At 42.5% G+C, this 27,260-nt stretch overlaps 1 protein-coding gene across 1 annotated transcript; it reads left to right on the top strand.

Annotated features, from left to right (window-relative positions):
* The first annotated feature begins 536 nt into the window (after window positions 1-536).
* On the top strand, window positions 537-27,260 carry CFP (complement factor properdin). Its single transcript, XM_060762792.2, has 10 exons — window positions 537-705; window positions 5,071-5,221; window positions 7,034-7,200; window positions 13,894-14,064; window positions 16,591-16,788; window positions 16,942-17,115; window positions 19,401-19,595; window positions 22,316-22,430; window positions 26,157-26,296; window positions 26,933-27,260. Exons 1-9 carry the CDS (start codon window positions 627-629, stop codon window positions 26,293-26,295), a joined length of 1,389 nt encoding a protein of 462 aa, XP_060618775.2. The 5' UTR covers window positions 537-626; the 3' UTR covers window position 26,296; window positions 26,933-27,260.

Genomic DNA, 27,260 nt, shown 5'->3' with positions numbered 1-27,260 from the left:
AGGTTGGCCTGCATTTCAGTGAATCTGTTCTATTTCGAACTAACAATAAGATTCAGACCAAAACTTACAGCAGGGGGATATTGTGCAGTTGAAAAGTAGTTAGAGCTAAAATTGGAAATAATATGGGGGAAAATTAGACCTGTCTTTTGCATACCTTCCATTATTTTCACTGTATGTGGGATATTAAGAACTACTAGCTCTCCTGTGGAGGAACTGCCACACTGACAGTATGTAAACAAAGAGGAGAGCACACTATGTCTTTGCTTTTTTTGGGTCTTTTTTCAAAAGTCTTTGTGAGATGATGTCTGACTGTGCTTTTTCTGCGATTGGGAAACCTGCCTTTTAAATGTTTTCCAGCTGTTTTGCTCTTGTCCCTGCAAGCCTTCCTTTCACCCTGCAAGACTTTAGTTCCTTACTATGTGAGACTTTGCCGTTTCCCGTTTGTAGATCTGCACACCAAGGGGGAAGCGGCAAAATCCAATGATGCCCCACCCATGAAAGCTGAGTCACCCGAAGTATTACAGATGGAGGGGTTGACCTGGGACTTCCCCTCTCCCCTTCTCTTCAAAACCTTCTTACTCTTGGCCATTTCTGCTCAGTCCTCTGCCTTTGCTTCAGAGGCCACCATGGAGATCCCTCGGATGAGTCAATTCCCACTGTTCCTGCTGGTGGTTTGGGGATTTGGGGGTCTGGAAGCTCCTGCAGGTAAAGGGAACTGGGTGCTGGGAAGAAGAAGGATGTGGAATTGCCACATTTTTCTATTGCCTTTAGTGCAGGCGATAGAAGTGCCACACTGCACTCATCTCCCTCCAGGAGAAAAAAAGAGTGACTGGCTTGATTTCTCTGTGTTGGTAGCTCTTAAAGACAAATAAGCACAGGGACAATTTTTCTAAGCAGCAGTGACTCTCATACCCCATTGGGTTGGGTTTCCACTTTTTAATTTCCATAGGGCTGCTGCAATTTCTTAGATCTGCACACCAATGATGTTTGCAACAAGGATTGTTTTCACCCCAGAACAGAGAATAAGGAATGCTTTCCCTGTTGGGTTTTTACCTTCTTACCAATGTTAAGCATAGACACAGGAGAAGTTGGAGTGGCATTTAAGTTATTTGCAGAGGTTGTTGGTAGTTGAAACAGCACAAGAGGCTTTGCAGTTTTAAAATCCAGCGTGAAAGGTATTTGCATGCAATCTCAGATGTCAGGGCTGAATATTATGAAGGTCAACTATTATGTGATCAGAGATTCTCACGGGTGTGGAATGTATGTATTGCTGCTTTCTAATTTGCCCATTAGGAGAGCATGGCTCTGATGTCTTTTCAGAAGAGGCTTGCTGCTGCCAGGGAAGGCCAATGTAGAGTGACCCCTTATAATGAAGGACATTTATTTCCAACTGTTACATGTCATTATTCATATAATTCAAGAGACGTGATGTGATGGTAGCAATTAGAGTCGTGCACTGGGACTTGGAAGATCCTGCTTGAACTCCCCAGTTAGCCATGATATTCACAGGGTAGCTTGGGTCCAGTAAGCATTTAACAAGAAGGCCTATCTTGCAAGGTTGTTGTGAGGATAAAATATAAAAGGAAGAGAACAATGTAAGCCTTGAGATCATTGGAAGAAAGGAGGGATAAAAAAGGTTGAATGGCCTTTATGCAAAGTGCTGGGAATCAAAGGAGAGCCGTTCAGCAGTGGAACTCTCTGCCCTAGAGTGTGGTGGAGGCTCCTTCTTTGGAAGCTTTTAAACAGAGGCTGGATGGCCATCTGTCAGGGGTGATCTGAATGCAACATTCCTGCTTCTTGGCAGGGGGTTGGACTGGATGGCCCATGAGGTCTCTTCCAACTCTTTGATTCTATGATTCTATGGTGTTTTGGATTCCCCCCCCCCCAGAATATTTGTTCACACACACACACACTATATATATATATTCGAGTATAAGCCCACCTGAATGTAAGTTGAGACATCTAATTTTACCACACAAAACTGGAAAAACGTATTGACGTGAATATAAGTAGAGGGTGGGAAATGCAGCAGCTACTGGTAAATTTCAAAATAAAAATAGATACCAATAGATTTACATGAATTGAGGCATCAGTAGATTAAATGTTTTTGAATATTTACATAAAACTGTAATTTAAGATAAGACTGTCCAACTCTGGTTAAACCATTATTCTAATGTTCTTCAACATAAATGTGCTTATGTATCCTTCCAATAATAATAAAGAGAGTAAAATAATGGAAATGTAATAACAACAGTAATAATAAAGTGAAATAATACATGTAATAATAATAGAGTAAAATGATAAATGTAATAATAAATAGCGTAAAATAATAAATGTAATAATAACAATAATATAGAGATAAAATGATAAATGTAAGAATAACAATAATAAAATAAAATAATAAATGTAATAATAATACATAGAGGAAATTAATAAATGTAATAATAATAGAGTAAAATAATGTAAATGTAATAATAATAAATACAGTAAAATAATAAATCGAATAAAATAATAATAATAACAGAGTAAAACAATAAATAACCTTAACTTAAGACGAGGGGGGCTTTTTCAGCTTGAAAAAAGGGCTGAAAAATTTAGCTTATACTCGAGTATATGGTGTGTGTGTGTGTGTGTGTATGTATATATATATATAATATGTGTGTGTATGTGTCTGTATGAGGTATCTTGGGGATGGAACCCAAATAGAACCATGAAATTTGTTTATGCTTCACAAACATCTTATACACATATCCTAAGATAATTTTATACAACAGTGAAACAACGCTTGAGTACAGTGGATAATGAGAGAGCCAAGGTGCCACTGTCTCAGCCACCCATGAGGACAATTTTGGAGTATTTGAGATTTCACAATTCCAGATAAGGGATGCTCAACCAGTTTACAAAATTAGAATTAAATAATAAAACTAGTATAGCACAAGGCATGTGGGACCTGCAAGGAAATGTTTCAGTGTCAAAAGCTTATTTTCAGGACATCCTAATGCTTTGGTAACTCTCAGGTTTCTGAACATGCTCAGATATTCTTGATGATTTTGGCGGAAGCTGGGATTTAAGGTTTTCCCCCGTAAATGTTGTGCAGGAATTTACACATACAATACTGACTCCTCTCCCCCTGCCCAAAACTCTTTTCGACACATTTATGGAACATTTTTTGTGTACATAAGCAATGGTGCTTACTTCTGTAAAGTGGAAATGTATGAAACACGCACCCTTTGGCAAACAAATTCCCCTTTCCAAGAGAGATAATGTAACAAACTACAAAAAGAAATCATACAGAAGTTATTCCTCAAAGCAAGATAAAAGAGAAAGGGGTTTTCCCATCTTCAAAAAGCCAGGAGAGATGAAGCAGTATGCAAATCTCTTGATAGTTACCCTTATAGGTTTGCTACTAAAAGGTCCTTGCTCTTGATAAATGCCAATCTAGCCTCCCTATATACATACAGTTCTCGTTTATACTTTATCCTCACAAGAACATCTGTGTTTGAGAAAAAAGGAGAAGGGGAAAGACGGAGACTGGGTCACACAGAGAGATTCATGGCTTGATGAGGCTTCACTTTAGGTTTCACAAATCCAAAGTCCCCCTCTTAACATATTCTCTCCACAGGCCCGTAGCCAGGATTTCGTTTCGGGGGGGGGGGGGGGGCTGAATTTTTTTTCATGGGGGGTTTCGGGGGAGGGGCTGAGTTTCGGGGGGGGGCTGAGTCTGAGTGAAAGAGGGTCTAGCCTAGCAAACCTTTTGTATCATTACCCCAATACCCCCATGCATAGGGGAGATATTGAGTATGGTGATCAGATCATGATATGAATAAACATAACAGTTTAAATAATGCACCAGTAAGGCCTTTTTGCGAACCACCATGAGAATTTCGGGGGGGGCTGAAGCCCTCCGAGCCCCCCCCCCCCCCGGCTACATGCCTGTCTCTCCATATCAGATATTTACATGACAATTCATAACAGTAGAAAAATTACAGTTATGAAGTAGCAATGACAATAATTTTATGGTTGGGTGAGGAACTGTATTAAGGGGTCGCAGCATTAGGAAGGTTGAGAAACACTGCTCTAAAGCTTCTCTTGTCATTTCATGATTTTTCTGTTGGAAATGTCAACCTTATACAAGTCTCCTATACTAGTTATTTGTTATGTATATAATTCAGATTGCTTACTATATTGTATATGTGTATATTGGTATGCGGTTTTCCTTAACCCTATGTTGTGGGAGGGGCTGCAGACCATGTGACCAGATCTGGGACTCTTCAGATCTAAGACTCCATTTTGGAAAGACAGAGACTCCATTAGACTCTTGGAACAGAAAGATGCTTTAGACTTTGGACAGTTAAGACTCTAAGAAAGATGCCCTGTGTTGTCTGCACAGAGAAACTACTTCAAATCCTATCTGTGACTGGACTGGTATGTAATGTACCTATATGCTGAATACATTAAATTTGTGAGCAAACCAACTTTGTTATTTTAATGAAGACTATTTTCTTTTTGGTCTCTTGAGAGCAAGATGTAAACCAAGATGTTTTAAAGGAGAGTAGATTTTTTTTTGGGCACCGAAAGAAACACTTCTGAAACTCTGCTGTTTTTTGTGTATTGGCTTATCTTTGTTCCTAACAGTTCAAAGAGATATCTAGGTATATCAGTCTAACAGCTGAGAAACCTAATTGCCTTGCATGAATACTAGTGGATATTTACCATTAAGGAGAAGATTGACTCAAGTGAGTTTTTAACTCTTCTCAGGAAGATCATACTTTATAAAAGGTTACGATCTCTAACAAGGTCATGCCTTTCCAAAAGTTTTCCCAAAAGGTTATGAACGTCATTCTCCAAAAGATTCTTTCCTATTGGAATTTTAAATCTTGTTAACAGTATATATAGGTTTATTTTGGGGGGGGGGGGATCCTCAGAATAAATCCAAAGTTTCTAAAGGTTTATAACACACACACGCACACACATATGTCTCTCTCTGCGTATAAAACATGTAATACATTCAGAAGGGAATACCTGCTATTCTGTTAGTTGTTTTCTTTCAGTTGTTTGTGCTTTTTCCAGAGGCACAGGACGTTCACTGCTACGAAGCTTTTGATGAAGCCACAGGCTCTTGCCGCAGTCTCCTTGGTACTGGAGTAGCCACACAAGACTGCTGCCTGAATCGTGCATATGGATTCCAGGCGGGAGAAGGTGCACCTTGCCAGGCTTGTCGGTGAGCTAAGTACAGGCACACTATGTGTCCCACCATTGCTGTCTACTCAAGAACTTAGCTCTCTCTTGCCCGAGATCCCCACCCATCACCCATTTGTTGCCTCCAGTGACTGTTTCACTCACTTTTAAAAAGTCACAACAACTGGAAGAGACGCACTGCTTTGGAGGTTGCTTAATTCAGCAATTCCTTTCTGGAAGAGGGAAAAAGACTAGCAGATTCTGAGAGTCAAAGTCCAAGAAAGTACAGTCCTCCTTCCATAATTCTGGCTTGGACTTTCATAGATTTGAGCATTCATGGATGTGATTAAATGCTCCCTGGGTATCTCTAATCATGTTGGAAGACTTAGGCCCTATCTACACTGACCGTTTAATGCAATCCAACAAGTAAATCCCACAAAAGCACATGAAAGAAAGCCCTTAATGCTCACCATCCGGGCCTCAAACTGGTTCCAGGATTTCCTATGTAATCATTTGCACAGCAAAACAACTAACTTCAATGCTGGTATAAAAATGCATTAAATGGTCAGATGGGGCCCTAGCGAATACCTCTTGAAGAATTTCTACATCCACCAATGCTATTCTGTAGTCTCCTTCTAGTGGGAGTTGACCATTGTGTGTTGCTGAAAGATATAGAAATTCCTAGAGAGATATTTTAAAATCTGAAGTTTTTAACTTTCATGGGAGTCATATGCCTCCTAACGCCAGAGGGCTGACTGTAATGTTTCTATTCCCCGCTACAGCGTTGTGACCACTGCTCCCTACTCATCCCTCACATCATCGTCATCCCCATGATTATTACTATCCCACTTTTTCTCGCAAAAGAGCCCCAAAGTGGCTAACAATACTGTTTCACAGCCAGCCTATTGAAGAAAATGGGAGAACTTGTACATTTTTGTTATCCCTTATGAGAGCCTTTGTTGGTCATGGATTTTGGAATTTTGCTAACCGATTAGTATGGATTCCTTCTAACGTTAGATCTGCTGATGGGAATAGTTCATCTTTTCTTTAAATATATATATATATATCCATCAACTTTTTTGATGTGCAAATATTTCTTGCAAGGTTTGTTTACCTGCAGGCCTAAATAGAATGAGGTTTTCATACCTTCTTATCTAGACCTTAGGAGCCCCCGGTGGAGCAATGGGTTAAACCTTTGTGCCGGAAGGACTGCTGACCAAAAGGTCAGTGTTTTGAATCCAGGGAGTGTTATTAGTTCCTGTCTGTCAGCTCCAGCTTCTCGTGTGGGGACAAAAGAGAAGCCTCCTACAGGATGGTAAAATATCCGGGTGTCCCCTGGGCAATGTCCTTGCAGATGGCCAATTCTCTCACACCAGAAGTGACTTGCAGTTTCTCAAGTTGCTCCTGACATGAAAAAAAAATCTAGACCTTGGGGAAAACAGTTTACACAACTCCTAAAATTGCTGGTAGTATGCGATCCAAAAAGGTGTCTGGGTTTGACATGTAGGGAAGCAACTTAGTATAGATCACCTTTGCTCTCACAGTGCTTACATAGTTTCCCAAAGTTCTGGGAAACGTCGGGGCATTCTTTCTTGGGATTTCATACTTTGTCATGGTGGTTTCCAAGGGCCCTAAATCTCTAAAGGCACCAGACTTCACCTGAATCTGGACACTGGCTCTCAAGTCCAGCTATAAGTCCAAGACTTTGAACAAGAATGGAAGACCTCTCTGTCTTGTTGCTTTCTTGTGGTATGGCCATCTTGGGGAATTTATAATGACTTTGAGTAAGGGTAGGGGTGGGGGACAAATTCTCTTCCAGCCAACCTTTGACAATTCTTCTCCACCCTTTCCACAGCTCAGCTCATTGGAGTGAATGGTCTTCTTGGGGCCCTTGTTCTGTGTCCTGCATGGAGGGGATCCAGCGGCGCAAACGGACCTGCCACGGATGGAACAAAGGCACCTGTACGGAGGGCTCACACGAGTGGGAAGCACGGTCATGCACCCCACGGGAGTGTTGTCCCGGTGAGTACAACTATGCTTTGTGCTTGTGGAACTAGTTCTTTGCTCGTGGAGAGAAGCCATGTGTAACAATCGTTACTGGGGAATTTGAGCATTGCATTTAACAAAAAAAACACCAGTTTCCTAAATCTCTGCACTGAAATCCCATTGATTTCCTAATCTTTGGTCAGAACCTGGTTTCTTTATGGCATGAGAGGTTGCAAGCCAGATGTATATTCTGTCAAGCCGAGTGCTGGATTAACTGCCAGTGCCAGGGCGTGGAAATAAAAAAAGCAACTTTCCCAAGCTTGGGGGTTATCCTATACCACTCCTCTAGAATGGGCTGCTCATTTTTCTGTTTTATTTTTTTCTTTTCTAAAGTGCCACACAGATTCCTTTATAAATTCAATCTGTACAAACAAAGAAGGCAGTGAGATTTCTCTGTGATGCACCAATATTACCCAATTGGTAGTTAACTTACCTTTAACTACTGAGGTGGTGCAGTGGGTTAAACTGCTGAGCTGCTGAACTTGCTGACTGAAACATCAGTGGTTCAAATTGGGGGAGTGGGGTGAGCTCCCGCTGTTAGCCCCAGCTTCTGCCAACCTAGCAGTTGAAAAACATACAAATGTGAGTAGATCAATAGGTACCGCTCCAGTGGGAAGGTAACGGCGCTCCATTCAGTCGTGCCAGCCACATGACCTTGGAGGTGCCTATGGACAAAGCCAGCTCTTCAGCTTAGAAATGGAGGTGAGCACCACCCCCCAGAGTCAGACATGACTAGACTTAATGTCAAGGGGAAACCTTTACCCTTACTTACCTTGAAGAAAAATAGACAGGCAAGCTAAATTGTCCCTAATTGAGCAATGGTAGGATGAGATGCCCCGAATACACAATCTTATCTTATTTTTTGTAGACATTTTCTCTGTGGCTCATCTAAATTCAAATTTGTTGCTCACCTAAGTTAAATATGTTAAATTTCTCAATGTTATGGGGAGAGAGGCAGTCTTCCACAGTGCCAAAAACTGGCTTTATAGGAGGAATACTACTCAGTCTTATTTCCATGGCTGTAAGCAACTCCCTCCAGTGGAAGTACTTCAAGGGATACTAGCTGTGGAGATCAACAGCTTCCTTTCCTTTCTGGTAAATGAGAAACTGGTGTTGTGTAGTGTTGTCAGTATTGAGCACTACACAAAATCACCACTCATTATAGAAGCCTAGTTGGTGGCCCTGACATGTCACACTCTCTCAACCTCAGAGGAAGGCAATCTCAACCTTGCTCTTAAATCTTGCTGAGAAAACCCATGATAAGGGTACCTCTTAAAGGTAAAGGTAAAGTTTTCCCCTGACATTAAGTCTAGTCGTGTCTGCCTCTGGAAGGTGATGCTCATCTCCATTTCTAAGCCAAAGAACCAGCATTGACCATAGATACCTCCAAGGTCATGTGGCCAGCATGACTGCATAGAGTGTCATTAGCTTCCTACCTATCGATCTACTCATATTCACATGTTTTCAAACTGCTAGGTTGGAAGAAGCTGGGGTTAACAGCGGGAGCTCACCCCGCTTCCCAGATTCAAACTGCCAACCTTTCAGTCAGCAAATTCAGCAGCTCAGCGGTTTAACCTGCTGCACTAACGGAGGCTCCCTTAAGGATGTCTCTTCGCCACCGTAAATTGGAAACCCCTTGTAGACACACAACAAAAGCAAAAATGATTTGCATTAGAACAAGGAGAACAACTTGTGCTTAATTAAAGTTTACTAGGCATATTTAGGATTGCCATAATTAAAAAGTAGGTAGATCCAGTTCATTATCTGAGCAGTTCCCTCCAATTTGAATACTCGGGTTTTTTTGTTCATGATGATGGGTAGCTCTGTTTATATGTAAAGCTGGGATCACGTGTGATTTCCAGTGTTTGGATTTTTGTACCCATTGAACCTCTGGATTTCCCCCTTCTTCTGCCACTCTAATCCACATTGCTTTGACTTCAATAGATGAGCCAGATCTCCAGCTTTCATCTCTTCTAATAGCCACAGCTCTCTGTCTTTTCAATAAATGAGCTAAATCCGTAGGTTTCATCTTCAGTAAATAGCGCTGGCACTTGCCTTCCCCTCCTCTCTTTTTTCTTTTGATGAAAGATGGTTGGATTTTGAAAAGCTGAGCTAAGTCTACACACATTTATTTGAGCATATTATGGGCTCATATTACTTGCTGATTAGAGAAACCAAGATGACTGATCCTCCTTAGACGAGAGAGCAATAAGCAGCAGGTGAAGTCAATGGCAGAGTGAATCTGTCCTAGGTTTGAGCATGAGCTTTTCATGAACTATCCAAAGCACTGGATCTGCTCCATCCAAATATGGCAAACCTTTTTGAAAACTCCTTTAAACTCTGAACTAAAACCCAAACTAGATTCAGCAATCTCCTGGCATGGAAGCCACCAGCTGCACCAGGAATGGTTGATGGTATCATCATCATCATCATCATCATCATTATTTGAAACACAACAAGATGAATACACAGCAAACAAGATCACTCTGCTGGTTGTTGTATTGGATCACACGTCGGACATTTCCCAAGTGTCTAGGACTATGTAATGTATCGGCGAATAATGTGTGCATATCCCAGTAGGGTGGCCTTTTGCAGCTGATAGTAATTTTGTCAGCGCCGATTGTGTTTAAGTGCAGGCCAAGGTCTTTAGGCACTGCACCCAGTGTGTCGATCACCACTGGGACCACCTTGACTGGCTAGTGCCAGAGTCTTTGCAGTTCAATCTTTGAATCCTTGTATTGTGTCAGCTTTTCCAGTTGTTTCTCTTCAATCCTGCTATCACGTGGAATTGCAACATCGACAATCCATACTTGGTTTTTTAACATGATCATGAGATCAGGAGTATTGTGCTCCAAAACTCTCTCTGTCTGAATTCGTAAGTCCCAGAGTAGCTTGTATAATTATAATTATAATTTATTATTTCAGGCATTTCTATCTCGTCCTTCTCGCCTCCAAAGAGGGACTCAGGATAGCTTATAGGAGGCGGTTATTAGATGCCAAAAAACAATACATTAAAACACACAGTTACAGTTAACCCAATTAAAACAATTATAAGAGTTCCACTTTTGAAGGCACACAATTATTATTGTGTGCCTTCAAATAATTTCAGACTTACAGTGACTCTAAGGCAAACCTATCACAGGGGGTTCTTGGCTCAATTCGTTTATAAGAGGTTTGCCATTACCTTTCTCTGAGGTTGACTTACCCAAGGTCATGCTTGAGCAAGGATTTGAACCCTTGTCTCTGGAGTGATAGGCTCAGATAGGCACACCAGCCATACTGGGAAAGGCAAGATTCCACCTCCTCAGTGAATTAAGGAACTACTTTTGCAATTTGGACTCAGCTTGCAGCAACTGGCCTAATAAAAGGAGAAAGGGAGAAAGTGGAAACTGAGACTAGACATTTTTCTCTAAAAAAGTTGCAGAGGATTAAGTGACCAAAAGGTTGGTGGTTCGAACCTGGGGAGTGGGGTGAGCTCCCATCTGTCAGCTCCAGCTTCCATGTAGGGACATGAGAGGAGCCTCCCTCAAGATGGTAAAACATCCAGGCATCGTCTGGGCAACATCCTTGCAGACGGCAAATTCTCTCACACCGGAAGCGACTTGCAGTTTCTCAAGACACTCCTCTCTCTCTCACACACACACAAAAATGGAACTCTCCTGCCAAACTGGAGCTGTTGAAAGCTATGCTTTTTTGGGTCACAATTCAGAAAAACTTCCCCCATCAGCCACATGTAGTTGTAGTCCAAGCTCCAGGATTAATATATATAACAAAATTGTCTCTGTAAAACCAGCATTATTAAGCAATTCATCTGAACTGCTGGTCTCTTACAAAGCCCTCCAATTCTTTGCCCCAAGACCTGCTTCCTTTGCCAAAGTACCATCTGTTCCGGTAGTTCCAAGCACTGCCTTTCATGCATGGCCGTGGGTGGAGCAAGGATGTCAATGTGTGCCTGAAACAGTAAGTTATAAAACCGCAGCCTGATAGGGAACAAAAGCATCTTTATTCTGCCCTATGTATGATCTTGTTTTTTCCATGTTCACTTCCTCTTCAAGGGGTTCTTCAGAACTCCCCATAAGGAAACGGCACCATCTGCCTCCTGATGGATGTGGAATGATCAATCGGTCCTTATCCCATGCTCCCACCCCATTTTAAAACAGATGTAAGCTATTGAGGCAATGAAAAGTAACATAACCCACCCCACGACGCAGGGGGAATTCCTGTCTGTGCCTGTCACAATTCAATAGTCAAATGTCATAAACAGTACAAAAAAAAGTGAGACAGGAGAAGACCATATTTTTTATTTATTTACGACATTTCTATCCCACCTTTCTCAATCCTGGGGGGTACAAAAAGGTGGCTTTACACATAGGCAACTATTTGATGCCTTAAAACAATGTAAATTAAAATAAACATTGAAAAATATAATTATAAAATGCATTAAAATATTTTAAAACATTTAAACCAATAGCTTCACCATTAACTACACTATCCTCAATTGTAATCCGGCCGTTCCAATAGTCATTGTACATCATTCCATTTCTATCTATTGAAAGATTTCTCCAAAGGCTTGATCACAAAGCCATGTTTTCACTCTTTTACGGAAGGTCAGGAGGGAGAAGGCTGATCTAATCTCCATGGGGAGGGAATTCCACAGCCAAGGAGCCACCACTGAGGAGGCCCTGTATCTTATCCTCGCCAGTTGCACCTGTGAAGGAGGCAGGACTGAGAGCAGGGCCTCCCCAGAAGATCTTAAACTCTGAGATGGTTCATAGGGGGAGATCTGTTTGGACAGGTAAACTGGGCTGGAACTATTTAGAGATTTATAGGCTATAGCCAGAATGTTTAATTATGCTTGGTACAACTGTCAGCCAGTGGAGCTGATGTAACAGGGGGTTGTATGCTCCCTGTACTTTGCTCTGTTGGATCATTTGAAGCTTCTGAGCAGTCTTCAAGGGCAACCCCATGTAGAGTGCGTTGCAGTAGTCTATTTGGGATGTAACCAGAGCATGGACTACCATGGCCAAGTCTGACTGGTGCAAAGTTTTAATTGTGCGATGTACCCCTAGCCACCCCAAGACCTGGGGTTCCAGGCTCAGCGATGAATCCAGGATCACTCCCAAACTGTGAACCTGTGTCTTCAGGGGAAGCGTAACCCCGTCCAACACAGGCTGTAATTCTTACTTACTTACTTACTTAGGCGATCCCTCGTTGGCTGAGTAGGATAGTCTTCCAGGATCAGTATTCTGGTGGGTCTGTAGGTGACCGCGGAGCCCTATTTTTGATCTGTATCGTCTCCCGCAGTGAGGGCATTGGTTTTCAGGTGGAAGGCAGTCTCAGTCGGGGTTGGCTTGACACGTCTTCCTCTTGGCACATTTCTCTCTTTCCCCCTCCATTCGTGCCTCTTCAAATTCTACAGCACTGCTGGTCACAGCTGACCTCCAGCTGGAGCGCTCAAGGGCCAGGGATTCCCAGTTCTCAATGTCTATGCCAGAGTTTTTAAGGTTGGCTTTGCGCCCATCTTTAATTCTCTTTTCCTGTCCACCAACATTCCGTTTTCCGTTCTTGAGCTCGGAGTAGAGCAACTGCTCGGGAGATGGTGACTGGGCATCCAGACAACATGGCCGGTCCAGCGGAGTTGATGATGGAGGACCATCGCTTCAATGCTGGTGGTCTTTGCTTCTTCCAGCACGCTAACATTTGTCTGCCTGTCTTCCCAAGAGATTTGTAGGATTTTCCGGAGGCAGCGCTGATGGAATCATTCCAGGAGTTGCATGTGACATCTGTAAACAGTCCATGTTTCGCAGGCATATAGCAGCGCTGGGAAGACAATAAACAGGCTGTAACTCTATACCCTATTCGGCCTTCCAACTGACCAGGAGTACCTCTGTTTTGTCTGGATTCAATTTCCGTTTGTTTGCCCTCATCACAGCTGTCAAGCACCAGTTCAGGACTTGAACAGCCTCCTTAGTAGCAGGTGGAAAGGAGTGATAGAGTTGAATGTCATCTGCACACAGATGACATCAAACTCCAAAACTCCGGATGATGTCTCCCAATGGCTTCATGTAGATGTTAAACAACATGGGAGACTGTTGAACTCTGCGGACACAGGAATCAGGATATTCCATTTTAAAAGTACAAAAACCCGTGGGATAAGAGTTGTCAGAATCATCTTCATTGAATCAAATCTATGATCTGGAAAAATGAGCTGTCCTGTGGGCAGTCTCCTATACAACAGTGAGTCCCCAGTATTCTGCCGTAATGCAACCACTTGATCCTTAGTAGATCACTATATTTCTTTTTTCTTTAATAGTGAGGTTTTCTGTTTTTTCTATGTTTTAAATGCAATCTTGATACTGCAAGAGTTTGATCCCTCACGATCTCGAAGTAAGACACAATTTTGTTTGTTAAAGGGGAGAGGGTGGAGAATCCACTTGTTTGTAGGATAAGGATGAATCAGTTAGTAATGGAAAAACCAGCCAATTCAGATTACATGAATAATGAAATATAGTGATTTGAAACACTATAGGACCAAATACCATGATTACGTACTGTTACCACCACCCACCCACCCCCAATGGGATAAGACAGTCCATGGGATAAGACATTCCTCGTTAGGGGAATAACCCTTCAAGCAAATTCTTAGGATGCTATTTTTTCCCCATGCAGTGGATGGAGGCTGGACATCATGGAGTGCTTGGAGTCCTTGCTCCGTGACTTGCCTCAGAGGGTTCGAGACCAGGCAGCGGACCTGCACCAATCCAGCCCCGGTGTGTGGGGGCACCTGTCCAGGGAACAAGGAGGAAAGGAGGCCCTGTGACACCCGCCAAATCTGCCCAAGTAAGTTATGGGAAGGGCTTGCTTGCCTTCCTTCCTTCTTTCATTTGGACTATCACTCCCCCAATGGTGCAGTGGGTTAAACCACTGGGCTGATGAACTTGCTGACTGAAAGCTTGGTGGTTCAAATCCGGGGAGTGGGGTGAGCTCCTGCTGTTAGCCCCAGCTTCTGCAATCCTAGCAGTTTGAAAACATGCAGATGTGAGTAGATCTGTAGGTAACGTTTTGGCAGGAAGGTAAGCAGCACTCCATGCAGTCATGCTGGCCACATGATCTTGGAGGTGTCTAGGGACAATGCCGGCTCTTAGGCTTAAAAATGGAGATGAGCACCACCTCCCAGAGTCAGACACAACTAAACTTAATGTCAAGGGGAAACCTTTATCTTTTACCTCTTGCACACATCCAGCCGCTACGGCCAATGGGATTCTGGGTATGGTAATCCCCAAAAGATGAACTTTATCAATCTCTGCACTGTGTTGAGTTGATGGCTTGATGGGAATATGGTTGGAAAGTGGTAGCAGAGAAAACAATTGGTGATGAAAGAGAGAAAAGTGGCATATAAGGCTATATTTCAGAGTACAGATTATACTATATGGCATAGATGAAAAATATATAATTTATGATCCTCTATGTCTTTTGTCTTCCATGACCTATTGGGCTGGCTATGCTGGCAAAGGCAGATGTTCTGAAGGTAAACAACATCTGGTGTGAAACACATTCTCTCACTTTTGTGGTAGATTAATTAACTACTCCTGGAGTCCTCTTGGTAGTTATGAATGTGTAACCGCCATAGTTATATGGCTATGCAGGGGCTCACAGACCAATTCCATCTCCCAATTCCCTCTTACTAGGAAGCAGCTGCTGCAACAAACAGAGATTTGTTCCCCATCATTCGGGAAGCAACTGGCAGACATTTCTACCCCCTCTTATGAGTGATCTAGAGGTCTTTCCACACAGCCCTGTATCCCAGAATATCAAGGCAGAAAATCCCACATTATCTAAGTGTGGACTCAAATATTGTGGGATTTTCTGCTATGATATTCTGGGACATAGGGATGTGTGGAAGGGCCCTGTATTGCAAATGTAGAAGCAAGAACCCCGATGCAATTCCCTCTTGCATAAGAAATTGCTCATATAAGTAGAGGGCCGCTGTCTGAGTGCCAGAGGAACAAACCCTTTCAATGACATTCTGCTTCCTGGTTAAGTGAGAATTGGGAGGCTTTCATAGTTGCTACATATACATGAATACCAGTTATTAATATGTGACTTTAGGTTACACATTCATAACTGCCTCAATAGGATTCCAACATCAACTGGGAGTTATTTATTTAGTGATTACTAATATTAATCCCTGAAGGTGTATGCCTTAGAAATAAATAAAACTAACAAGGCATTTTGAGAACCAGGAACACAGAACATCCAAAGTAGCCATTTCTTTCTAAACAGTGGCAACTTGGGGATATTAAATTGCAAATGTGTGCTTCCTTTGGTAACATTTATTTGAAAAGACTGGACAGATGCTTGGATGAGTGGGAATGAGATTGGATGAAGGAGGAGAGGGTGAAAATATTAAGGGAAGAAGGGGCGGCAGAGAGGAATTGTGAGCAGATGAACTGAGGGAAGAACGGATAGGGAAAAATAAAAGAGAGAGCAGAACACAGACAGAGAGAAGGAATTATTGAGTCAAGTGCAAATGAAAGCTCAAAAGCATCGATCTTCCTTCGCTCAGCCTTCCCTAAGGTCCAGCTCTCACATCCGTAGGTGACTACAGGGAATACCATGGCTTTGACTAGGCGGATCTTTGTTGCCAGTCTGATGTCTCTACTCTTCACTATTTTATCGAGACTGGACATTGCTCTCCTCCCAAGAAGTAAGCGTCTTCTGATTTCCTGGCTACAGTCTGCATCTGCAGTAATCTTTGCACCTAGAAATACAAAGTCGATGCTTTTGAGCTGTGGTGTTGGAGGAAAGTGCTGAGAGTGCCTTGGACTGCGAGAAGATCCAACCAGTCCATCCTCCAGGAAATAAAGCCCGACTGCTCACTGGAGGGAAAGATACTAGAAACAAAGTTGAAGTACTTTGGCCACACCATGAGGAGACAGGAAAGCCTAGAGAAGACAGTTATGCTGGGGAAAGTGGAAGGCAAAAGGAAGAGGGGCCGACCAAGGGCAAGATGGATGGATGGCATCCTTGAAGTGACTGGACTGACCTTGAGGGAGCTGGGGGTGGTAACGGCCGACAGGGAGCTCTGGCGTAGGCTGGTCCATGAGGTCACGAAGAGTCGGAGACGACTGAACGAATGAACAACAACAAGCAAATGAAAGCACATCATGGAGATGAGCCTCACCAGAACTCGAGAAAGTTTTTGGCCCAGAATTGCCCAGCAAGGTAGGGGATTGTGGGAGTTGTAGTTCTAAAAACTTACTTTCCAACCTCCAGCTGTACCTACCCTCTTTCCATGACTGACACTTATCTCCCCATCCCTTCTAACCCCTTTCGTTCTTGTAAGATCCTTGTTTCCTCTTGTAGCCCATGGAAACTGGGGCAGCTGGGGAAACTGGGAGGCATGCCAAGCCACCTGCGCCCAAGAAGGTTCAAGCCAAAAGCCCCAGCAACAACGACGGCGTCTATGCAACAACCCTTTCCCTTCCACAATGCCACCTGGCAACCCGTGCCCAGGAAGTGACCAAGACCAACAGGACTGTGTGGGACTTCCCTTCTGTCCACGTAAGTTCACCACTCTGTTGAACCACCATTGCTTTTTTCTCACTTAGTGATGATGTGCACCTTTGGTTTCACCAGGCTATGAGTGGGCCTGGCATTCTTGCACAGTTCCCAATAATTCTCTTTTTCTCCTCCTTGCTTTGTATTTCCCTGCAGGGGATGGTAACTGGGGTGCTTGGCAACCTTCCAGTCCCTGCTCAGTGACTTGCGGGATTGGTCGAGTGGTGGAGAACCGTCAGTGCAACAACCCTGCACCAAAGTATGGAGGAAGGAACTGCCCTGGTCAAGACACCCGCAATCACATCTGCAACACAGGAGTGCCCTGTCCCGGTGAGATGGGATGAGTTCAAGGAGGTTGGGTGCTTTTCTACATTTGCAATGAGAGGAATTCACATCCTGAGCAGAGATAACTTTTGCTTTTAGGTCGCCCACGAACCAAAATTCTCTGGTGAAGTACAATCTAAAAATATGGATTTCGTTGTATTGTCGAAGGATTTCATTGTTGTGTGCCTTCATGTCATTGATCGAGACCTAAACATAACACTATCATGAGGTTTTCTGGGCTGAGAGTGTGTGACTCACCCAGAGTCACCCAGTGGGTTTTTATGGATGAGAAGGGTTTTGAACCAGCATCATAGTCCAACACTGAACCCGCTATGCCAAGTTATAAAACAGTGGCCAAAGAAGCATAATATAAAATGAAAACTGGCACCAGAGAGTAAAGCATTTCAGCATATAAACAAATCAAATTAAAACCAGCAGCAGGACAAACGTGCTGAGATCAAAAAGCAATAAAACTGCTCTTTAAGGCCCCTTCCACACAACTGAATAAAATATCACATTATCACTTTTGAACTGGAATATATGGCAGTGTGAATTCAGATAACCTGGGGCCCATCCAGACAATACCTTTATCCCAGGAGCTTCCTCAGCAAACAGGAGGATGGCCAGATGCTGTTCCCTGTCAACGCGGAAGCAATTGCTACAAAAGTAAAAAATCATGAAATTTCCAGGTGCGAGAATATCCCGGTTCTGAGCTGAATAACTTCATCTTTGCATGTCTGTATGCCCCTGCAATCTGAAATCACACGATTTTTTATATGGGTTTCTTCCCAGGTTTTAGATGTTTGTTCCTGATTAGTTGGTTCCTAAAAAGAAGGTGACACTTGAGTAGAAGACAAAATCTTTGTGTGAAAGAAACTTTATGAAATGTGTGGAGGGCACATTTTTTCTGGCCAGGTCAAAGTTGTGGCCTCCTAGTCAATGTTGTACATCTTTTCACAAGAAGAGCAATCAGGAACAGCCATGATTAACCCAGGAACAGCACCCTGTTGTTTGATGCCACAAATACACATCCAAATCTGTCTGGACAGATGGTCAGACAAAGTTCTGTTCCTGGCTTAAAAGTGTGTGTTCCTGTTTCATTGTGTAGTGCTGACATGGACAGAAGTAGTCCTACCCCATGAATTTTGTTTGTGTGCCAGACACTTTATGAAATGTATGGAGGGCACAGTTTCTCTGGCCTGCACATAGAACGGAACTTTAGTGATGATCCGCATAACCAAATCTCCGCATATCCGCATCTTGTGGGTTTTAAAAAACTGCCAGTTTCCAGTGAAAGTCCTGCAGTGGCAATCTTGGGAGCCTCTAAATCTCGGTACAAAGCATCAAGTCTGGAGAACGGAGGCAGAAATCCTGGGACCAACAGGTCTGTAGGTGGACCTCTCCTGAAGTTCTGGGATTTTTTCCCCTCACTAAAACCCGTGATTTAGTGCTGTCTGGAAGCGCCCCCAGTTCAAAACAGATATTCTGGTCTTTTCTGCCATGATATTCTGGGCCATAGGGCTGTGTGAAAGGGCCCTAGAAGAAAAAGAGAAGGAAAAGGTGTTCCTTTATTTAGGCTGCAGGTGGGTCTCTCTGGGGAGACCATTCCCAAGAGAAGGTGAGGCCATTCAGTAGGCTCTGGTCCTTACTTTTATTTGCAGGGATCTGGAACCAGTGTGGTATAATGTTAGACTGTTGAAGTCCAGGAAACATGGCTGCATAAACAGTTGTAGCCAATGCTGCCATGGAACCATCTAAACTGTTTACATGAGCCCAAAGTCATTTTTTTTTTGCTCCAGATTCTGTAGGAGAATTCAGAACAACCCACAACTTTAGTTAATGTGGTTCAAGGCAGCATTAAGCAGCTTTGACAAGCATTAACCTGAATCATCTACATGCATTGGATTGATCTGTTTCACTGGTCCTTTGCACTGAGGTGGCCCCTCAGGCCCTTTCTACACTGCCACATAATCCAGATTATCAAAGCAGATAATCCACATTATCTGCTTTGAACTATTAGAGTCTACACTGTCATATAATCCAGTTTTAAGCAGATAATCTGGACTTTATATTGCAATGTAGAAGGAACCAATGTCTTCTCCAGGCTAAATATACAAAGTTCACTATGCCATTCTTCACAGGATTTGGATTCCAGGATTGATTGCTCCCATTGAGATTAAGGTTGATGGTTTAATAAACCAGGGTAGATTGCACTCTTTACTCAGGAAGACTAGGCTCTGCCTATTTCTTTCCCCCTATTCTGACCAACTTTTTTTACTCACTCTACACAGTGGATGGGCAATGGACAGAGTGGAGCGAATGGTCCAAATGTGAACGGCTTGGGGCAACTTTCAAGATCAATTGTGAAGATATCGATGGAACCCAGTCACGGACCCGAGTATGCTCTGGAAGAGCACATGATGGCAAACGCTGTGTAGGAGATCGGATTGACATGAGATCCTGCTATGATATCGACCGTTGCCTCAGTAAGTCCTGAGAGCTAGTGATTTTGGTGTGTGTATGTGCTCGTAATTGTCATGCTCAAGGATGTTAGAAATGCCATGCTCAAGGATATTAGAAGCCAGCTGAGCCTGGGAGTTTTGGCAACAGTTACATGTTTTAGTCTTGAGCTGTGCACGGGCTTGTAGAGACAGTGATTTGATTCTGAGCTGCTGGAAGAAAGTCCCTCATATGGTCATCTAAGGATCTCTCTAAAAGGACATTGTGTGAGTCAATGCAACTGTTCAAATGACTGTAATTATGTTGTTCTGCATTACAAAGAGTAAGCTTCTTGTTCTTTATTGATAATCTGCATGGCATACTTTTTCTCTGTCAAGACAGTGTGTGGACTGGTCAAACGTGAACTACGCATGATTTTCATTTTGTCACAAGTGTGAATGTTGCAATTGGCCACCTTGCAGCTTCCAAGACTGGCTGTTTATGTAAAACTGGTTGTATATAAACCTCACTTGCCTAGTGTCTAACAGACCTCACAGCTTCTGGGGATGCCTGTCATAGATGTGGGCAAAATGTCAGGAGAGAATGCTTCTGGAACATGGCCGTACAACCAGAAAACTCACAGCAACCCAGTGACTATCTTCCCTATCTTCAAGAAGGGAAAAAAGGACGACACAAACAATTATCGCTCGGTCAGCCTCATCTCGATACCAGGCAAGATTCTGGAAAAGATCGTTAAGGAAGTGGTCTGTAAACAATTAGAAATGAATGCGATCATCGCTAATAGTCAACACAGATTTATCAAAAACAAGTCATGCCAGACTAGTCTGGCCTAGGCAAAACTACGGTTAGGTGGATCTGTAATTGGTTAAATGGACGAACCCAGAGGGTGCTCACTAATGCCTCCTCTTCATCCTGGAAAGAAGTGACGAGCGGAGTGCCACAAGCAGGGTTCCGTCCTGGGACAGGTCCTGTTCCACATCTTTATTAATGACTTAGAGTAAGGGTTAAAAGGCATGATCATCAAGTTTGCAGACAACACCAAATTGGGAGGGATAGCCAATACTCCAGAAGACAAAAGCAGGATTCAAAATGATCTTGACAGATTAGAGAGATGGGTTAAAACTAACAAAATGAAGTTCAATGGGGATAAATGCAAAATACCCACTTAGGCAGAAAAAATGAAATGCAAAGATACAGAATGAAGGATGCATGGCTCAATAGCAGTACGTGTGAAAAAGATCTTGGAGTCCTTGTGCACAACTAGTTAAACATGAACCAATAATGTGATGCTGCAGCTAAAAAAACCAATGGGATTTTGGCCTGCATCAATAGGAGCATAGTGTCTATATCTAGGGAAGTTATACTACCCCTCTATTCTGCCTTGGTTAGACCACACCTGGAATACTGTGTCCAATTCTGGGCACCACAATTGAAAAGACATACTGACAAGCTGTAATGTGTCCAGAGGAGGGCGACGAAAATGATCCAGGGTCTGGAGAACAAGCCCTATGAGAGCCGAGCATGTTTAACCTGCAGAAGAGAAGACTGAGGGGAACATGATAGCCATGTATAAATATGTGAGGGGAAGTCATGGGGAGGAGGGAGCAAGTTTGTTTTCTGCTGCCCTGGAGACTAAGACATGAAACAATGGCTACAAGAAAGGAGATTCCACCTGAACATTACGAAGAATTTCCTGTGAGAGCTGTTCAGCAGTGGAACTCTCTGCTGCAGAGTATTGTAGAGGCTCCTTCTTTGGAGGATTTTAAACAGAGGCTGGATGACCATCTGTCAGGGGTGCTTTGAATGCAATTTTCCTGCTTCTTGGCAGGGGGTTGGACTGGATGGCCCATGAGGTCTCTTCCAACTCTATGATTCTATGACTGTATATACATATGGAATGAAACAATCATGTCAGGCATGCACTGCTTAAGTAAACACATGCATTTTGCAACTCCTAGAGATCACTGGAAGACTTCCAAAACACACCCAGTCTGCATGTTTCTCATGATTTCCATTTTGGTGGTCAGATGTATGTGTATCTTCAAGCCACCTGTCAACTTATGGTGAAGCCATGAAAATCTTAGGGCTTTCCTAGCATGTACGGACACTGTAATGTCTGAATAAGAATTTGAATTCAGGATTTGCCAGTACTAATTCTCATCCAGCGTGAACTGTTTTAGTTGCGAAATTCTGACAGTCTTCCAAATTCAACTCTAATTATTGCATCACAAGGCCGGGTTGGGGAATTTAACAGTGCACTTACAGCGTATAATTAATACAGTTTGATATGGCTCAAGGCTATGGAATCATAGTATTTGAAGTCTCACAAAGTCTGCAGCATACTTTTTGATCAGAGAGTGTTGGTGTCTCACCAAACTACAGCTTCTATGATTCCTAAACCTTTTTTTTGTCGTGTCAGGAGTGACTTGAGAAACTGCAAGTTTCTTTTGGTGTGAGAGAATTGGCGGTCTGCAAGGACGTTGCCCAGGGGACGCCCAGATGTTTTGATGTTTTATCATCCTTGTGGGAGGATTCTCTCATGTCCCATGATGAGCTGGAGCTGATAGAGGGAGCTCATCCGTGCTCTCCCCAGATTCGAACCTGCGACCTGTCAGTCTTCAGTCCCACTGCACCATTCCATAACCTGAGCCATGACAGTTAAAGTGCTTTCAAACTGAATTGAATCTAAACTATAGATGCAAAGTATGAAGATGCTTGGTTTGACTTGAATGGCTTTTTCTTTCAGTGAATGGAGCCTGGTCAGACTGGAGTTCCTGGGGCCTCTGTGAACCTGCATGTGGGCCGAACCCTGTGAGAACCCGTGTGAGGGAGTGCAAGCCCATCTATGGTGAAAAATATCCGTGAGTCTGAAGTGAGGGAAAGGGTGAGGCGGGAGGGGCGAGAGAGGTATAAGGATTGATTTCATTCAAGGGGCTCATTCCTGTTTCTGCTGTTTTGCCATTTTCTCACCTCTCTCCACCATCTACTGAAGCGGAATTAGAGCATATAACTATGCTTTAGATCAGGGGTCCTCAAACTTTTAAAACAGAAGGACAGGTCACAGTCTCTCAAACTGTTGAAGGACCAGATTATAATTTGAAAAAAACATGAATGAATTCCTATGCACACTGCACATATCTTATTTGTAGTGCAAAAAAAAAAAAAAAACACTTAAAAACAATACAATAATTAAAATGAAGAACAATTTTTAACAAATATAAGCTTATTAGTATTTCAATGGGAAGTGTGGGCCTGCTTTTGGCTGATGAGATAGGATTGTTGTTGTTGTGGCCTTTCAAGTCGTTTCAGACTTAGGTTGACCCTGAGCGAGGGCTGGGTAAATGACCTTGGAGGGCTCTATCTGGCCCCCGGGCCTTAGTTTGAGGACCCCTGCTTTAGATAAAGTAGAGGCCCAGTCAAACTGCACTCTCACACTATTAAAGAGGTATTTGCCATATTTACACATCTCTGCTTTCTTCAAGTAGTGAGTTAGGTAACTTCTGTAAATGACATTTCCCCTTTTCTCACCCTTTTAACTAAATCTACAGTGCTATATGATGCAGTTTGAATTGCATTACATGGGACCTCATCACACTAGAGAATGAATCCACTTTAAATCTAGTTTCTTCCTCCTGTAGAATTCTGGGGTTTGTAGTTTAGGGAGGAGCCTTTAACAGCCTCATTAAACTACAAACCCCAGAATTCTTCAGGAGGAAGAAACTAGATTTAAAGTGGATTCATTCTCTAGTGTGATGAAGCAGATGGTCAGTACAGACCCATAATGCAGTTCAGAGCTGTTCAGTGCAGTTCAGACTGCACAGATGCAGTTCAAACTGCATCATATGGCAGTGTAGATCCAGCCCTAGACCTAAGTGACTCTTTAGAGAACCCATCAAACTATTACACTACGTAACAAAATTTGAAAAAAAAATCTGTTCTTGGTTTGAAAGTGTCATTCCTGTTTAATTGTGTGGTACTTCCTATGGAAAGTAATTGTTATACTCAAGAAACTTCATTTTGTGGCTGCCATAATCTATGTTGAATTGTTTTTCAACTCATTGAAAAACTATAGCAAAATATGCTGCAGGATCTCCCACAAAGAAAACAAAACACAAAGTTTTTGCAATTTAATAAACTTTCCCCATGTTTTTATGATAGAACAAATTAAAAATAACATTTATAACCCAGGAACAAAAGTTGTGTTACATAGTGTAATAAGTCACTGGCCTTTGGCAAAAGGATAACTTTACTTTTTAAATAGCTACATGGCAAAAATATATGATGGGGAGGTGTAGCTACACTTTAGAATTAATGCAGTTTGACACCACTTTAACTGACATGGCTCAGTGCTGAGAAATCATGGGAGTTGTGGTTTCACAAGGCCTTTAGGCTTATCTGCCAAAGGATGTTGGTACCTCACCACATTACAACTCCCAGGAGCATTGTGCCATAGCAGTTAAAGTGGTGCCAAACTGCGTAAGTTGTACAATGCACGCACATCTACGTTATGTTTTCAATATTGCACTAACGAAAAAGAAATGAATTAATGTCTCTATTTATTTGTAATGACATATGAAAAGAATACATGAGTTAATCCAGTGTTTCTCAACCTTCCAAATGCCACGGCCCCTTAATACAGGTCCTCATGTTGTGGTGACCCCCAACCATAACATTATTTTCATTGCTACTTCATAACTCATTTTGCTACTGTCATGAATCGTAATATAAATAACTGATATGCAGGATGTATTTTCATTCACTGGACCACATTTGGCACAAATACCCGATACACTCACATTTGAATACTGAAGGGGTTGGGGGGATTGATTTTGTCATTTGGGAGTTATAGTTGCTGGGATTTATAGTCCATCTACAATCAAAGAGCATTCTGAACTCCACCAATAATGGAATTAAACCGGACTTGGCACACAGGACTCCCATGACCAACAGAAAATCCTGGAAGAGTTTGCTGGACATTGACCTGTGGATTCAAACAATGATAGATCTGGACCAAACTTGGCTCGAATACTCAATATGCCCAAATGTGTATACTGGTGGAGTTTGGGAAAAATAGACCTTGACATTTGGGAGTTGTGGTTGCTGGGATTTATAGTTCACATACAATCAAAGAGAATTCTGAACCCCACCAACAATAGAATTGAGCCAAGCTTCCCACACAGAACCGTCATAGCCAACAGAAAATACTATTTTCTGATGGTCTTTTGGCAACCCCTCTGATACCCCCTTGCGATCCCCTCAGGGGTTCCGACCCCCAGGTTGAGAAACACTGAGTTAATCAGAAGGGATGGCAACAGTACACAACTTTTCTCATGCTTCGTGTTAGTGCTGCAAGAGTTCCATCCTTTCCTTTCTATGGATAGTGATGGTGGCCTCAAACAGATGATGACACCCTGAGCTAGTCTGCCATTTTTCATGTATAATGGAGGAAGCTATACACTATATAACACAATTTTGGTTCCTGGGTTATAAATGTCATTTCCTAATTATTTCTATCATAAAAAACACAGAAAAAAGTCTATTAAACTACAAAAACTTGTCATAGATATATTATTTATCATTGGAAAAGAACACAGTCTTCAGACTTTTTCGTTTTCCTGGAAAACCATGGCTTTGGAAAAAATGGAAAAAACTTGTTTTCCCCTCAAATTTTCTGAGTTTTTTTCCAGGCCTTCCCATTTCTAGTCACCACTTCCGTTGCCATGGCTCAAGTATGCAATCATGTGAGTTCTAGCCTTCTTTGCCAAGTGCAGCTCCCAGGATTCCATAGTATGACCCATGATCATTAAAGCAATGTCAAACTGCATTCATTCCACAGTGTAAATGTACCCATAATCCTGTTGCCAATTGAGTTGCAACCCATAGAGTTATGTGTAGAAGTTAGAATCTGCTAAAATGCTTTAAATCAGGGAGATAGATAGATAGATGCCCATAACAACCATTGTGATCCACTAAGATCAGCTTAACTTTAAAGATCCATTAATATGTCATTGGACTGGGACTCCTGTCAGTCCTAGTTGGAATGGCAAGGGGTAGATGGGAGATGCAGTTCATGATGATCTGGTAGGCCACATATTCCCTACCTTTGGTGCCGGGTTCCCAACATTTGGTCCTCTAGGTGTTTTGGACTTCAGCTCCTACAATTTCTAACAGCTGGTAACCTGACTGGGATTTCTAGGAGTTGAAGTCGAAAACACCTGGAGGACCAAAGGTTGGGAACCACTGGGTTAGGGGATGAGGAGAGGCAATGGTGTCTGGGGCCAAGGCTGTGTGTGTGTTCCTTGATCATCATCTGATGTCTTCAGCAGTAACAGAAGACAAGGTATTGTTTTCAGTAGTGATGAAGTGCTCAACCTTGGTTCATCTCATTTTCTCAGGCAATTAAATATCATGGGCTGTCCCTGTGGATTCTCTTTCATGATGTGAGGGTGAGGGGAGTCTGGTGCTCTCTAACTAGATTTGCCATGCTGAACATGGTTGGTTGCCAAACTGGAGAAAAAGGGAATGAAGGGTGTACCACCCAAGACAGTGAGATCCTTGTTTCTGATCTTTTCCCCTTTGGATTACAGAGAACAAGTGGAAGGCCAGAATGGACAGATGCAAGACGTGAACTTTTGGGGGAAACCATTCGCCAAGTGCAACCTCCTGGATGGGCAGAGGCTGAAGGTGGAACAGAAAACTCCCTGTCAAAATGTGCCACATTGTTAAGGTGAGGGTGGTTCTCTCTGTGGAAGAGGAAAGCTTTGTACACGCACATCTGGAGTTTGTGCATATTTCTGTGCATGAGGAAGGACATAGAAAGACCAAGCCAAGAAAGGCAATTTTGGGAAGTACCTTAAAGAAGTGAGCACGGCAGGACTGACAGGTCAGAGGTTTGAATTCGGAGATGAGCTCCCCCTGTCAGCTCCAGCTCCCTATGCGGTGACATGATAGAAGTCTCCCACAAGAATAGTAAAACATCAAAACATCCAGGTGTCCCCTGGGCAACGTCCTTGCAGATGGCCAATTCTCTCACACCAGAAGCGCCTTGCAGTTTCTCAAATCATTCCTGACACAAAAAAAGTTTGCCATTTTGTTATACTGTGGAAACTGCCTTGAGTCACTTCTGGGAGAGAGGGTGGGTTATAAATAAAGTATATTATTATTATTATTATTATTATTATTATTATTATTATTATTATTATGCATGCCTGCAGCAACACAGCCACATGATCTGGGGTGAGGAGTATTTGAAAAGTGTACAGATCCTCTTCCTCTGAATAGGAACTAGAAAAGATACTTCTTATATCCTTCACTTATTTTATTGCACCTTATTACTCTTACCTTTCCCCACCCTCTTCTTCAGACTGATTTTGTGGAAGCAAATGGAATGAATTCCAACACTGGATACCACCACAGATTGGGACATGGGAAGCTGAAGACTGCATTAACCTCAAGAACTTTTCTAAATCTCCTGGGCCGACCACCACTTCTTTCCTTTCTTCCCTCACCCCAAACCTTGAGAATAACCAGTTCAAAGTTATGTTTTGCTTTTCTTCCTTGGTTTCTATACAAACTATCATGAATTTGCAAACTTTTAACATTCTTTATAGCCTATTTTCTTACTTCTAGAATTTGTTGTATTATTGTTGATTGTTATTTTTGAAAAATAAAAAAAATGTATAGTATATCAA

This window comes from Anolis sagrei, chromosome 2, assembly GCF_037176765.1.
Source record: "Anolis sagrei isolate rAnoSag1 chromosome 2, rAnoSag1.mat, whole genome shotgun sequence".
Lineage (NCBI taxonomy): Eukaryota > Metazoa > Chordata > Lepidosauria > Squamata > Dactyloidae > Anolis > Anolis sagrei.
This window is presented reverse-complemented; position numbering and strand designations above follow the sequence as displayed.

What these genes read in the sequence shown, in the direction of transcription:
- CFP (XM_060762792.2), top strand. Translation starts at nt 627, where the DNA reads ATGGAGATCCCTCGGATGAGTCAATTCCCACTGTTCCTGCTGGTGGTT. An exon ending in CACCCGCCAAATCTGCCCAA is followed by an intron (nt 14,065 to 16,590) that starts GTAAGTTATGGG and finishes TTCCTCTTGTAG; the next exon opens with CCCATGGAAACTGGGGCAGC. An exon ending in GGGACTTCCCTTCTGTCCAC is followed by an intron (nt 16,789 to 16,941) that starts GTAAGTTCACCA and finishes ATTTCCCTGCAG; the next exon opens with GGGATGGTAACTGGGGTGCT.